This window comes from Oncorhynchus gorbuscha, linkage group LG09 (genome assembly GCF_021184085.1).
Source record: "Oncorhynchus gorbuscha isolate QuinsamMale2020 ecotype Even-year linkage group LG09, OgorEven_v1.0, whole genome shotgun sequence".
In the NCBI taxonomy this organism is placed as follows: Eukaryota; Metazoa; Chordata; class Actinopteri; order Salmoniformes; family Salmonidae; genus Oncorhynchus; species Oncorhynchus gorbuscha.
In genome coordinates, this window is record NC_060181.1 from 56,411,725 (window position 1) to 56,426,876 (window position 15,152).

General features: G+C 42.1%; 1 protein-coding gene across 1 annotated transcript; it reads left to right on the forward strand.

The window, feature by feature from the left end:
* Nucleotides 1-689: 689 nt before the first annotated feature.
* pnkd (PNKD metallo-beta-lactamase domain containing) lies at nt 690-13,346 on the forward strand. The gene is made up of 9 exons (XM_046362772.1): nt 690-856; nt 1,043-1,158; nt 1,272-1,384; nt 2,086-2,144; nt 2,417-2,509; nt 5,811-5,974; nt 6,177-6,263; nt 6,409-6,524; nt 12,345-13,346. Exons 1-9 carry the CDS (start codon nt 699-701, stop codon nt 12,516-12,518), a joined length of 1,080 nt encoding a protein of 359 aa, XP_046218728.1. The 5' UTR covers nt 690-698; the 3' UTR covers nt 12,519-13,346.
* The last annotated feature ends 1,806 nt before the right edge of the window (nt 13,347-15,152 follow it).

Here is a 15,152-nt window from a genome sequence, read left to right on the forward strand (position 1 = left end):
ATGCACAGTGCTTGACTTGGACTGAAATACACAGAGTTTACAAAACACCTGCTCTTTCCATGACATAGATAGACTGACCAGGTGAATCCAGATAACAGCTATGATCCTTTGTTGATGTCAAATCCACTTCAAATCAGTGTAGATGAAGGAGCGGAGACAGGTTAAAGGAGGATTTTTAAGCCTTGAGACAATTGAACCATGGATTGTGTGCCATTCAGAGAGTGAATGGGCAAGACAAAATATTTAAGTTCCCTTGAACTGAGCATGGTAATAGGTAGCAGTAGAACATTTGAAGTGCTGGTACTCAGCTCACCATCAAGCATTGATTGTGCAACTGTGAAATTAGGTATCAGTCTACTCAGTGACACCCACAGAATACAACTATGTAGAGTTTATACAATTATTAGCGTCTACATAGCTACATAGTTGTGTTCTGTGGTTGTCACTGATACCCCCATTTCATAGGTGCATAATCCATATGTTAGGCTGTACAGTGCAATATGAATGTCCAAAACACACAATAGACTGACTTGCATGTTTTCAACAGTTTTATAGTTTCAATGGGATAATTTTATTTTGAAGGAGAGTCCAAGATTCCACTAGTGTTGCTCACGCTAATGTTGGTCACAACACACTGGTGAAAACACTTCCGCGAAATGTGACGAAAATTGGGTCATAAGTTGCACCGCCCTCGCAATATGGCGCCTCCTGACTGGTCGGTAACCCTCATTGCAACTGCATCATTTTGCAGCGTGTTATGTTTATGTCTTCGTTTTAGGCGCACAGGACGTACCATTTGGAAAAGCTTTTTTGGTCAAATAATGGCACGCACTGAGAAACCCCTGTTTCGGATCGCGTAAGTTGGTTGAAGCTTCAGTATTTTCCGAATCAAAATGTATTTTGCCCCATTGTCGTTTCTCACTTCTTACAAAATGAAGCGATGCTTCGGTTAGCTAGCGAACTAGTTACATCTGTCATTATTTTGCCTGCAAATAATGTAACTATGAAAATAACTGAAATAACACAGGCTGTTACACTTTAGGTATACATTGTACACAAGAACCAAACTTGGTTACATGTACTACAAGAGGCAGATGAGGAAGGCACGCGAGCAGTTCCCCACTGGACATTCCAGAGCACAGCCCATGGAATTAAATGGTAACGTTAGCTGTGGTTCCAACAGGCTACTCATGTTTAGTCAGTTAATAATGTGGGCTAGCATAAAGATCAGTGCATCACTTACACGTCTCCTGTCACTCATCTATCTACAGGTATTAAAATCATGCCCATTTCAGTGCTCTCTGATAACTACAGCTATCTTGTCATTGACATGGCCTCGAGCGTTGCAGTGGTGGTAGACCCTGCAGACCCGCAGACAGTTCAGGTGGGTGACGGGTCATGGTTATGCCTTCTTTGTAGATCTACTTTCTGACCATTTTAATACTCTCTCTTGAAATAGTTGGGGCACTATGAAGACTATGTCGTGTAAACGTAACAAAGCATCTGGTGAGCTTGGCATTTCATCGGCCTAAGCTACAGTGGACATTCAGTATATAAGTCAGCGTTCACAAGATAATTTGGGACACTGAGTGATTGCAACACAGAACAATACACTATTAAATGTAAATATGGAGGAGCCTCTGAAAGGGCTGACTGTCATAATGCCTCATCTCATCTGTGGCACTTCCTCTTGGCCTCAATAAGACCCTCTTTGATTGGATGTAGCTGACTCTGGTGCCAGTCTGGCCTCTGTCCCATACACATACAATGATTGCTCAGTCTGGAGTAGGCCACACTGTGGTTTATGGTGTCTTCGATATATCCACAGCATGTTTCATATAAAAGTGCATGTTTCATGTAACCTTTTCGCCCCAATGACTTCAAACGTGTTATATTATCTCTAGTTAATATATATATATATATATATAATACAAACAGCACTTTTCAGTTCCAGTCTGTGTTTCGCCTCCATCTAGTGTAGCCTATATCTAGTGCTTTAACGTGGTGGGTTTTTAGCCACGGTCGTGATAGGAATGTTTATACCCTGTGGACGATAATTGATGCCACTGTCTGTAATCGTTTTAGGCAGTCCTCGAGGAAGAAGGGGTGATGTTAGAAGCGATCCTCTGCACACACAAACACTGGTGAGAACCGAGAGCGTCATTACTTTGAATGCCAAAATTACTTGTCGATGGAAGATTAGATGAACTGGGTTGTAGATGTCATACATATCAATGGACCTGTTCAATATTTTGTCATTGATGCGACATCCAAATGTTATAGGTCGCATTGCAGTGTGATATTATGTTGACATGTTCTGTGTTGTTCTTCTACACACTTTTTATAATGTGATATTAAAGTAGCTGCTTTAAAAATAAAAACAAATGTAATAGACATATTTTGTTTTTATCCCTAGGGACCACAGTGGGGGTAACAAAGGACTTAAAAAGCTGTACAGCTCATGTCGTGTTTATGGAAATGCAACTGATAACATTCCTGGCCTCACACAGTAAGTCTAGGCTACAGCTGCGTAGTAAGTCACGGGTCCTATCTTTGACAGCTTCTCTGTTGTGTTTGGAATTTCAGCCCCCATCTTTCGTCATTATGTTCTTGTGAAAATTGTAGCTATGGCAAACATTATAGGGGAAATTGCCTGTTATTTGCCCAATTCTGTGATTCAAAGTCATAGAGGAGATTGGTATGTATCATTGAAGATATTGATCCAGAGGGCAAACATGCATTTCACTTGCTAAACAGAATGTCACCAGTAGTTCCCATGGCACTGTCCGTTGATTTGTCTACTATGGATTGGTGGAGAATTATCTCCTCAGTCTCAGATTACATAAAATCAGAAAAGGTCAAATGATTCACTGTGACAATCACAGCTTCTCACTATTATTGGCTTGTATTTAGCATGTTAATCAGTAATTCATATATTCATATATCGTCAGTGCTTGACTTGGGATGGATGAAGTACTGGAGGTGTCTTTTTCCATTTTCAGATCTCTGATTAGTCTCTTAACAGTTCTTACATATTTTCCACGACTTCATGACTTTGAACCAAATTTTCATGCCGATTATTATAGCCTACATGAAAAAGTAAACATTATTGACACTGGAAAGCTACTGCGTCTGATCCCATGTAGACCTACCACCTCCTGCCGTTGTGCCCTTGATCAAGGCACTTATTCCCCCCCATATAGAACTGCACTGTTAGTCGCAAGTGGTCAACCCTCCATCTGGAGAGCTCCTGGGTGTGCAGGCTTGTCTTTTTCAACATTACAACCAAATACTTTTGTCTTTATAAAATGCTTCCCTCAAGGTATCTAACTAGACATGCTTATATAAACTCAGCAAAAACAGAAACATCCCTTTTTCAGGACCCTGTCCTTCAAAGATAATTCGTAAAGATCCACATAACTTCACAGATCTTCATTGTAAAGGGTTTAAACACTGTTTCCCATGCTTGTTCAATGAACCATAAACAATTAATGAACATGCACCTGTGCAACGGTCGTTAAGACACTAACAGCTTCCAGACGGTAGCCAATTAAAGTCACAGTTATGAAAACTTAGGACCCCTAAAGAGGCCTTTCTACTGACTCTGAAAAACATCAAAAGAAAGATGCCCAGGGTCCCTGCTCATCTGCGTGAGCGTGCCTTAGGCATGCTGCAAAGAGGCATGAGGGCTGTAGATGTGGCCAGGGCAAGAAGTTGAGGACGGCAGGGCAAGCCAGGGCAATAAATTGCAATGTCTGTACTGTGAGACGCCTAAGATAGAGCTACAGGGAGACGGGACGGACAGCTGATCGTCCTCGCAGTGGCAGACCACGCGTAACGACACCTACACAGGATTGGTACATCCGAACATCACACCTGCAGGACAGGTACAGCATGGCAACAACAACTGCCCGAGTTACACCAGGAACGCACAATCCCTCCTTCAGTGCTCAGACTGTCCGCAATAGACTGAGAGAGGCTGAACTGAGGGCTTGTAGGCCTGTTGTAAGGCAGGTCCTCACCAGATCATAGAAGGAATGAGTGTAACACTGAGGCCTGTACTCTGGAGCGGGATCGAGGTGGAGGGTCCGTCATGGTTTGGGACGGTGTGTAACAGCATCATCGGACTGTGCTTGTTGTCATTGCAGGCAATCTCAACGCTGTGCGTTACAGGGAAGACACCCTCCTCCCTCATGTGGTACCCTTCCTGCAGGCTCATCCTGACATGACCCTCCAGCATGACAATGGCACCAGCCATACTGCTCGTTCTGTGCATGATTTCCTGCAAGACAGGAATGTTGGTGTTCTGCCATGGCCTGTGAAGAGCCCAGATCTCAATCCCATTGAGCACGTCTGGGACCTGTTGGATTGGAGGGTGAGGGCTAGGGCCATTCCCCCCAGAAATGTCCGGGAACTTGCAGGTGCCTTGGTGGAAGAGTGGGGTAACATCGCACAGCAAGAACTGGCAAATCTGGTGCAGTCCATAAGGAGGAGATGCACTGCAGTACTTAATACAGCTGGTGTCCGTCCACACCAGATACTGACTGTTACTTTGGATTTTGACCCCCCCCCCCTTTTTGTTCAGGGACACATTATTCAATTTCTGTTAGTCACATGTCTGTGGAACTTGTTCAGTTTATGTCTCAGTTGTTGAACCTTATGTTCATACAAATATTTACACGTTACGTTTGCTGAAAATAAACGCAGTTGACAGTGAGAGGACGTTTCTTTTTTTGCATAGTTTTATAAGGCTAAAATATTCCTGTTTCGGGGAAGATATATGCACAGCAAGTTTTGTCAATTAGGCAATTTTTGGGGGAATATTTTTAACATTGCAATTACATGGCTACTGTTTAATAGTGGGGAATTCCAGCTTTCCAACTGCGCAGATTTACTTAGGCTACACCGTGCCGGTGGAAAGGCAACAACAACGTGAATGCTTAGTTAGCTATAGTTAATGTGTAGCAGTTATCTCGCTAGTTGTGTTTGTGAATTAGTGATCTATTTACTCTGTCATTATTTTACATCCGCTGCTGATGGCACTCGCAGCACCACAGACGCGCACTGAAAGGTCAATCCGATAATGGCTGATATGTCGTTTTCTTAATTGATTGATCATATTTAAGTGTGCTTTCCTGAATTACATTAACAACAATTAGGAAACTCATTTCCATGACCTTACAAACCCTCATTTGACAACTTGAAACAGCGCGTCATGCCATACAGGCTGGCACATGTTCAATCTGTCTCAATCTTGGAACAGCCTAATGTCACGCTCAGATTCACAGACTAGCGGCAAATAAGCTTCTTCAACAAAGTGGAATCGGGAAATGACCTCAACCTCCATTGCTAATCAGTGAAGATCCCACCTGCATTCCGCCTTGGTCAAACTTTTTTGCCTCTGCGTGTGAATCTGGGCCAGCGATAGGCTACTTTGTTTTTCTAGAGCAGTCAGTACGCAAACCCCCCCCCCCCCCTCCAAGTCCAAGTCAAGCACGGTATATAATACACTGGGGGTACAGCACTGTGGTAGACTAGCGTCCTGTCCAGGGGATGTACTTGTGCATCCAGCTGACTCACGCTACAGAAACAGAAGACGTGCTCCTGTAAGCCGTTCCAATTCACACAAACCAAGGCTTGTGCAAGGCGACTTATTTGTACTTTGAAGCATCTCACTGTTATCTGAGTGGTGTGAAGAAGAAAGCAGTGGTGCGTGACTCTTAATATGCACATCAACTGTCCAGGTGGTCACATGAACTTATCTGATGACCGCATGCATGAAGCCTATTGTCTTTTGCTTGGTTTTCCAGCCCACTGACAGACAAAGACTCCATAGACGTGGGCCGTATGCACTTCAAGGCACTGTTCACACCTGGACACACAGTGGGTCATATGATCTACCTCCTGGATGGTCGTACCATAGGAGCCCCCTCCAGCCTGTTCTCAGGTGACCTGGTGTTCCTCTCTGGATGCGGTAAGTCCAGCTCCAAAATCAGCTCTGTAGTCAGTTATTTTTTGATGCACTTACTGAGCAATGGGCACGTATTGAAAAGCAGGTTCACAGTTGTTCGGCTTCTGTAGCTGTAATGCAGTATGTTTGCTTTGACTGTCATCCACTGCGTCGCGTGCACGTATATAACTCGGTAATTGCGGCAGATCATCTATTTTGTCTGCAGGGAGGATGTTTGAAGGCAGTGCCTTAACAATGCTGTCGTCACTAGACACGGTCAGCTCCTTGAGTGATGAAACCCTCTTATGGCCTGGTAGGGAAATGACCTCCTCCTTGTCTGTTTGCATTAAGTGCAACTGCATGCATTAGAATGACAAACAAAATATTTCAGCGCCAGTCCCTTCTGTAAGACTTGTATTGATGTCTGTGTTCCGTGTGCACGGACTTGTATTTCCCAGGCCATGAGTATGCAGAGGACAACCTGATGTTTGCTGCCGAGGTGGAGCCCCGCAACGCTGCCAGGGAAAACAAATACCAGTGGGTCCTACAACAGAGAGGTCAAAAGCTGTGTACGGTACGGAGAATAATCCATCCTCGTTGTTATCCCGGGCTGTGTGGAAGAGAGGCTTGTCAAGGGGGCCCACAGGACCGTCTTTTGTCGGAATGCCTTTGCACTCTCTCTCCTCTCACTGAATGCTCCCGTCTTCGGCGGTACATCAGTCAGTGTATCTACTGTATCTATGCCGAACGTGTTTAAAACGGCGTGAATCAATTCTCATAACCTCACACGTCTATGAAACTTTTATATGTAGGAGACTAGAAATAGCCCTACCATCAGTGATCGCATCCTCCTAGTGTCTTTGACGTTAGTGGATGCAGATTCCAACGGTGGAATGCATGCCAGACTAGAGCTGTGGGTGGGATTTTCATTTGGTCAGGAGGATAATACCCGGTCTTTGCTGTGGATTTGACTAATCTGAGCTGCTGGGATCAGGGTGTGGGTCTGATGCCTCTGCCCTCAGGGGATGCTTTACTCACAAGCAGGGTGTCTGTCTGTTATGAAAATTTGACTGGCAGCATTTTATTCGACCGGACGTTTTGAGAAATGTACCGGATCCGTATGCATTGGGGGGGCGTAACCTAATCTGGTGCGTCCACTAACGGAGCTCAGAATGTTAGAAATCACATTTAGATTATGGTAGTTAAAACAGAACATGCAAGTTGAGAATGCAATGGCGTGTGTCCTCACCGTGCACTTTGAAGATGTTAGAGCAACGGTCCACGTCCTCAGCCAACAAGATGAGTAAAGAACCTAGTCTATGGATGGACGGTGCGTGAGTTTCAAGTTTGGGGAAGCGCATAAAAATGAACTTTTTGTAATAAAGCATTCGATGCATCATTGTATTTGCCGATTTATGCGATGAGTAGATTGGATAGTCATCATTTAGGCTAATAATATAACTAGATTTAAAAAAAGGCTGTTCAATGCATGGCTGAGTGTGTATAGCGGAGAGGTACGTTTCTTTCTTTGCGTGGGAAAAACACATTTTAATGCAATTCTACAGCACTTTATATGACCGGAGACATTAGCAGAATCCTTTTTTTAATACGACAAATTCCAGGTTAGCCTACTCTGCTGACACCGACAAGCAGATCAATCAAAATGACGTTGTCCATATAATAGGCCTATGAGAAGGGGAGACGCATATAATATGACGTCTGTCTAAACTGGAGGAGGAAATCATTGTCCCCCCCCAAAAAAAACTGTTTTAAGTGGCACTGAGCCAACAGTGGTAAAGAGTGAATATGTGCAGTGCGCACTCACCTGGTGATATGGCCGATGCTCTTCGCTAGTGCCAATAAGGTAGGCTATAGGTCTACTGTTGTTCGGGTCAATTAAATTGAGACTTTTGATAACTAAAAGACAGATTGGTCTTTTCATTGTCTTCTCTTTACAGCAATAGCCATTTTCTTTACGGGCAATTTAATTTTGACGTGTTGCGATATGCCTGGCTGGGCCTCATTACTCAACAATCATGTATTTGGTATTTGCCGGGCGCGCTGCATAAATTGCGCTCTGCCTTTCCTTCCAACTGTTAAATAAAGGTTCAATAAAAAAAAACGTAGGCAATACGATTTTAAAACAATGCACAACTTTTTTTTTTGTAAGGATGAGCTAATGGTCCTCTGTTGCCAGGTCATACTTTAGTAGCCTATTTTGAATGACTTTATTTATTTCTGTATAGACAGGAGTTAGGTAATTAGGCTATATCATTCTGGCAATTTAATTCAATGTACGTAGGCTCATAGGTGGCGCGTTCATAAGGCTATGTCAATCTACTATCCCCCATAGTAGAAAAGTTGACCTGTTCTATTGGTCAGCTTTTCGAGAAAGAAATAGCCCAAACAACAGACTCTGAGACAGTTGTGGGACGATAGATCCCAAATTCACAAAACCAGTAGGTTTAAGCTACATAAAAAAAAACATTTAGAAGCAAATCAAATTGGTCACATGCAGATGTTAATGCGAGTGTAGCGAAATGCTTGTTCTTCTAGTTCCGACCATGCAGTAATATCTAACAAGTCATCTAACAATTTCACAAACACTACCTTATACACCCAAGTGTAAAGGAATGAATAAGGATATGTACATATAAACATATGGATGAGCGATGGCCGAGCGGCATAGGCAAGATACAGTAGATGGTATAGAGTACAGTATATACATATGAGATGAGTAATGTAGGGTATGTAAACATTATATAAAGTGGTATTTTTTTAAAGTAACTAGTGATACATTTATTGCATCCAATTTTTAATTATTAAAGTGGCTAGAGATTTGAGTCAGTATGTTGGCAACAGCCACTCAAAGTTAGTGATGGCTGTTTAACAGTCTGATGGCCTTGAGATAGAAGCTGTTTTTCAGTCTCGGTCCCAGCTTTGATGCACCTGTACTGACCTCGCCTGCTGGGTGATGGATGGGGTGAACAGGCAGTGGCTTGGGTGGTTGGTGTCCTTGGTGATCTTTTTGGCCTTCCTGTGACATCGGGTGGTGTAGGTGTCTTGGAGGGCAGGTAGATGCTCCCGGTGATGCGTTGTGCAGACCTCCCTACCCTCTGGAGAGCCTTGTGGTTGTGGGCGGAGCAGTTGCCGTACCAGGCGGTGATACAGGCTGACAGGATGCAGGTTTTTGGTGACAAGACAAATTTCTTCAGCCTCTTGAGGTTGAAGAGGCGTGTGGGTGGACAATTTCAGTTTGTCCATGATGTGTACGCCGAGGAACTTAACTTTCCACCTTCTCCACTACTGTCCCGTCGATGTGGACAGGGGGGTGCTCCCTCTGCTGTTTCCTGAAGTCCACGATCATCTCCTTTGTTTAGTTGACGTTGAGTGTGAGGTTGTTTTCCTGACACCACACTCCGAGGGCCCTCACCTCCTCCCTGCCAGCCGTCTCGTCGTTGTTGGTAATCAAGCCTACCACTGTAGTGTCATCTGCAAACTTGATGATTGAGTTGGAGGCGTGCATGGCCACGTAGTCATGGGTGAACAGGGAGTACAGGAGAGGGCTGAGAACGCACCCTTGTGGGGCCCCAGTGTTGAGGATCAGCGGGGTGGAGATGTTGTTATCTACCCTCACCACCTGGGGGCGGCCCGTCAAAGTCCAGGACCCAGCTGCACAGGGCGGGGTCGAGACCCAGGGTCTCGAGCTTAATAACGAGTTTGGAGGGTACTGTGGTGTTAAATGCTGAGCTGTAGTCGATGAACAGCATTCTTACGTAGGTGTTCCTCTGGTCTAGATGGGTTAGGGCAGTGTGCAGTATGATATGATCCTTGACTAGTCTCTCAAAGCACTTCATGATGACGGAACTGAGTGCTATGGGGCGATAGTCGTTTTTCTCATTTACCTTCGCTTTCTTGGGAACAGGAACAATGGGATAGGGAGAGCTTGAATATGTCCGTAAACACACCAGCCAGCTGGTCTGCGCATGCTCTGAGGACGCGGCTAGGGATGCTGTTTGGGCCGGCAGCCTTGCGAGGGTTAACACGTTTAAATGTTTTTCTCATGTTGGCTGCGGTGAAGGAGAGACCGCAGGTTTTGGTAGCGGGTTTAGTTTGTCTGGGAGCAAGACAACGAATCTGGTGTAAGATCAGAATGTTTAGCCTAAAATGTTGCTAAACTATTATTTCTTAACATTATTAGCGCAGCAATTCGCACAAGGCAGTAGGCTATGGGCAAATGTGCATTTGGTTACCGGACAATGAAAGAAAGGTGGGAACACGAGAGTAGTAGGCTACTAGGTTGAATAGTTTATGGAAGTCTTTATAGAATAAATGCCTCCACGGATATGGTCGGAGTTTGAATAGTTTATGGAAGTCTTTATAGAATAAATGCCTCCACGGATATGGTCGGATTTTGAATAGTTTATGGAAGTCTTTATAGAATAAATGCCTCCACGGATATGGTCGGATTTTGAATAGTTTATGGAAGTCTTTATAGAATAAATGCCTCCACGGATATGGTCGGATTTTGAATAGTTTATGGAAGTCTTTATAGAATAAATGCCTCCACGGATATGGTCGGATTTTGAATAGTTTATGGAATTCTTTATAGAATAAATGCCTCCACGGATATGGTCGGATTTTGAATAGTTTATGGAAGTCTTTATAGAATAAATGCCTCCACGGATATGGTCGGATTTTTAATAGTTTATGGAAGTCTTTATAGAATAAATGCCTCCACGGATATGGTCGGATTTTGAATAGTTTATGGAAGTCTTTATAGAATAAATGCCTCCACGGATATGGTCGGATTTTGAATAGTTTATGGAAGTCTTTATAGAATAAATGCCTCCACGGATATGGTCGGATTTTGAATAGTTTATGGAAGTCTTTATAGAATAAATGCCTCCACGGATATGGTCGGATTTTGAATAGTTTATGGAAGTCTTTATAGAATAAATGCCTCCACGGATATGGTCGGATTTTGAATAGTTTATGGAAGTCTTTATAGAATAAATGCCTCCACGGATATGGTCGGATTTTGAATAGTTTATGGAAGTCTTTATAGAATAAATGCCTCCACGGATATGGTCGGATTTTGAATAGTTTATGGAAGTCTTTATAGAATAAATGCCTCCACGGATATGGTCGGATTTTGAATAGTTTATGGAAGTCTTTATAGAATAAATGCCTCCACGGATATGGTCGGATTTTGAATAGTTTATGGAAGTCTTTATAGAATAAATGCCTCCACGGATATGGTCGGATTTTGAATAGTTTATGGAAGTCTTTATAGAATAAATGCCTCCACGGATATGGTCGGATTTTGAATAGTTTATGGAAGTCTTTATAGAATAAATGCCTCCACGGATATGGTCGGATTTTGAATAGTTTATGGAAGTCTTTGTAGAATATATGCCTCCACGGATATGGTCGGATTTTGCCAAGGCTACTCAGAAGCAAGGTCAAACTTGCCTCATTGTATGAAGTAAAATATTCAGGTTTCAAACAATTCAGTAGCTATGTTTTCAAAATGCATACTGCCTCCAGCTCATTGCAAAGTGTTGGTGACTCTCTTTAATTACCAGTTGAGAAATAAAACTAGTAGCTCTTTTTAATTGTGGCCCAACAACTATTTTTACCACACAGTAGTTGCATTTAGAATGGTTGCGCAATGATTGGGCTTATAAAATCACTGTTTGACAGATTTTCCGTTCAAAGGCTTTGTGTCTGTATGCTGTGCTCGGGTGATAGATTAGATGCATAACGAATATACACACGTGGCAATTTAATTCCACAAAAATATGCACATTTACGGCATGATGGCGCCAATGTATTTCCATCCATGAACAGGCTAAAAAGCGTTATTTCACAATGGGATTATTTTGCCAGATATTTTGTTGCCCTGTTCCAATTTTATTGGCTTTTCTATTTTTTTGACGGCCAAAAGCCAGCTAACAAGTTACCCCCCAGGTAGAAACCTATTGTGACTACCAGCTAGTGTAAAGGACGTCACGCTGCTTGCTTAGCCATTACCGCTTCCTCCTGATTCGGCTCAAACCCAGGACCTCTGCCTTGCCAGCACACGTGGTCACCCTCCTGAAGCGTCTTACCAATCGGGCCAGGCGTAAAGCTAGCTATCCGCTACCGCAAGTGGTGACCCTTCAGGCTGAGGAGTACGTTTTCCACATTCCCATGTGCTTACACGAGCATACCCTTCTGTCTTTACATACAGCACATGCAGATCATTTCTATCAAACCATTAACTGAAGAAACCTTTCAGACCTCTACTTGGAAAAGCTAAGGCAAAAACTACCTATAGTATGTTGAGTTGAGAGAATTACTATTACTCTTTTGTTCTTCATATATTGTTTCCATAATCATGTGGTTTCAGAGTCCCTCCACCATTGGAGAGGAAAAGGAGTACAACCCATTCCTGCGCATCCACTCCTCTGAGCTGCACCAGGCTTTGGGCCTCCAGCAGGACCAGGATGAGGACTGGACACTGTTCCGGGCTCGGGTCTTGGAGGAGCTGCGAAGGCGCAAGGATATTTACAAGGGCAGATAGCGATGAGAATACATTTGAACAAAATGCCTTGAGGTGAATTAAGCCAATTGGGAACTCTATAATGATGTAATGTGAGGTTCAAAATAAATACAGGCAGATGTCTTTTTTTTTTTATTCCTCTTTTTTAAGAATGCCGTGTTCCGTTCCATTCCATGTTGGTTGTTCTGACCTTCCAGCTCTAATATTGCAGGTGACAAATATGAAACCCATTGCTTGAAATATGCGCACAGAAAAGTTTAGTTCAGGACACTAGTTGTAGTATCTCACTGTAAAGTTGACCTTGTGTGTGTGATTCTAAAAGTTGACATGGTCAACAAATGTATTACTGTAATGCAGCAGTCTTTTCAAACAATTGTACCATTTCTGGTACTCAAACTAGACACGGTGTCTAAAAAGACTTGTTTGCACATTCATGTTATTTGTTGTCAGATTTCATTCATATTGAAGAATAAAGATCAAGGGATCGGTACTGTTAGTTAGCTGCTATTATAGGTTTGTTTTCTATTTGACACGCAGTGTAATAGGAGTGAACAGATTGATATTGGAAAACCTGAATTATATTTTTTACGGTTAAATGACAAACTTTTGGCAGGTACATGGGTGTTAACTCAGTTTTACTGGACCATATTGATACCATTTCAGTCAATGGGCACATGTTTCTATCTTGTATTTTTGGCTGAATTGATACTGTATCTCCACATTGTATGCTGTGATAAAATTATTAAGAATTGTTGCCTTTTTATGATATTTTTTTTTCTCAAATGGCTGAAGATTAAGTTATTGTTATGTGCAGAAATGAATTAAAGAAACCCTCTAGTTAATAGGTGACTGCTGACTTCTGAAAAGTTGAATTACATTTTTTTTAAACCACTTTTCTTGAACGTGTTACTTAACAAGTTCGATATCCTTTATACTGCACTGAAGGAGACGATTACAAGTCATCAGTAAGTTAGATATCCTTTATACTGCACTGAAGGAGACGATTACAAGTCATCAGTAAGTTCGATATCCTTTATACTGCACTGAAGGAGACGATTACAAGTCATCAGTAAGTTCGATATCCTTTATACTGCACTGAAGGAGACGATTACAAGTCATCAGTAAGTTAGATATGCTTTATACTGCACTGAAGGAGACGATTACAAGTCATCAGTACGTTAGATATCCTTTATACTGCACTGAAGGAGACGATTACAAGTCATCAGTAAGTTAGATATCCTTTATACTGCACTGAAGGAGACGATTACAAGTCATCAGTAAGTTCGATATCCTTTATACTGCACTGAAGGAGACGATTACAAGTCATCAGTAAGTTAGATATCCTTTATACTGCACTGAAGGAGACGATTACAAGTCATCAGTAAGTTAGATATCCTTTATACTGCACTGAAGGAGACGATTACAAGTCATCAGTAAGTTCGATATCCTTTATACTGCACTGAAGGAGACGATTACAAGTCATCAGTAAGTTAGATATCCTTTATACTGCACTGAAGGAGACGATTACAAGTCATCAGTAAGTTAGATATCCTTTATACTGCACTGAAGGAGACGATTACAAGTCATCAGTAAGTTCGATATCCTTTATACTGCACTGAAGGAGACGATTACAAGTCATCAGTAAGTTCGATATCCTTTATACTGCACTGAAGGAGACGATTACAAGTCATCAGTAAGTTAGATATGCTTTATACTGCACTGAAGGAGACGATTACAAGTCATCAGTACGTTAGATATCCTTTATACTGCACTGAAGGAGACGATTACAAGTCATCAGTAAGTTAGATATCCTTTATACTGCACTGAAGGAGACGATTACAAGTCATCAGTAAGTTCGATATCCTTTATACTGCACTGAAGGAGACGATTACAAGTCATCAGTAAGTTAGATATCCTTTATACTGCACTGAAGGAGACGATTACAAGTCATCAGTAAGTTAGATATCCTTTATACTGCACTGAAGGAGACGATTACAAGTCATCAGTAAGTTCGATATCCTTTATACTGCACTGAAGGAGACGATTACAAGTCATCAGTAAGTTAGATATCCTTTATACTGCACTGAAGGAGACGATTACAAGTCATCAGTAAATTCGATATCCTTTATACTGCACTGAAGGAGACGATTACAAGTCATCAGTAAGTTAGATATCCTTTATACTGCACTGAAGGAGACGATTACAAGTCATCAGTAAGTTAGATATCCTTTATACTGCACTGAAGGAGACGATTACAAGTCATCAGTAAGTTAGATATCCTTTATACTGCACTGAAGGAGACGATTACAAGTCATCAGTAAGTTCGATATTCTTTATACTGCACTGAAGGAGACGATTACAAGTCATCAGTAAGTTAGATATCCTTTATACTGCACTGAAGGAGACGATTACAAGTCATCAGTAAGTTAGATATCCTTTATACTGCACTGTAGGAGACGATTAAAAGTCATCAGTAAGTTAGATATCCTTTATACTGCACTGAAGGAGACGATTACAAGTCATCAGTAAGTTAGATATCCTTTATACTGCACTGAAGGAGACGATTACAAGTCATCAGTAAGTTAGATATCCTTTATACTGCACTGAAGGAGACGATTACAAGTCATCAGTAAGTTAGATATCCTTTATACTGCA

What these genes read in the sequence shown, in the direction of transcription:
- pnkd (XM_046362772.1), top strand. Translation starts at nt 699, where the DNA reads ATGGCGCCTCCTGACTGGTCGGTAACCCTCATTGCAACTGCATCATTT. An exon ending in CAGACCCGCAGACAGTTCAG is followed by an intron (nt 1,385 to 2,085) that starts GTGGGTGACGGG and finishes TAATCGTTTTAG; the next exon opens with GCAGTCCTCGAGGAAGAAGG. An exon ending in TGAAACCCTCTTATGGCCTG is followed by an intron (nt 6,264 to 6,408) that starts GTAGGGAAATGA and finishes TGTATTTCCCAG; the next exon opens with GCCATGAGTATGCAGAGGAC.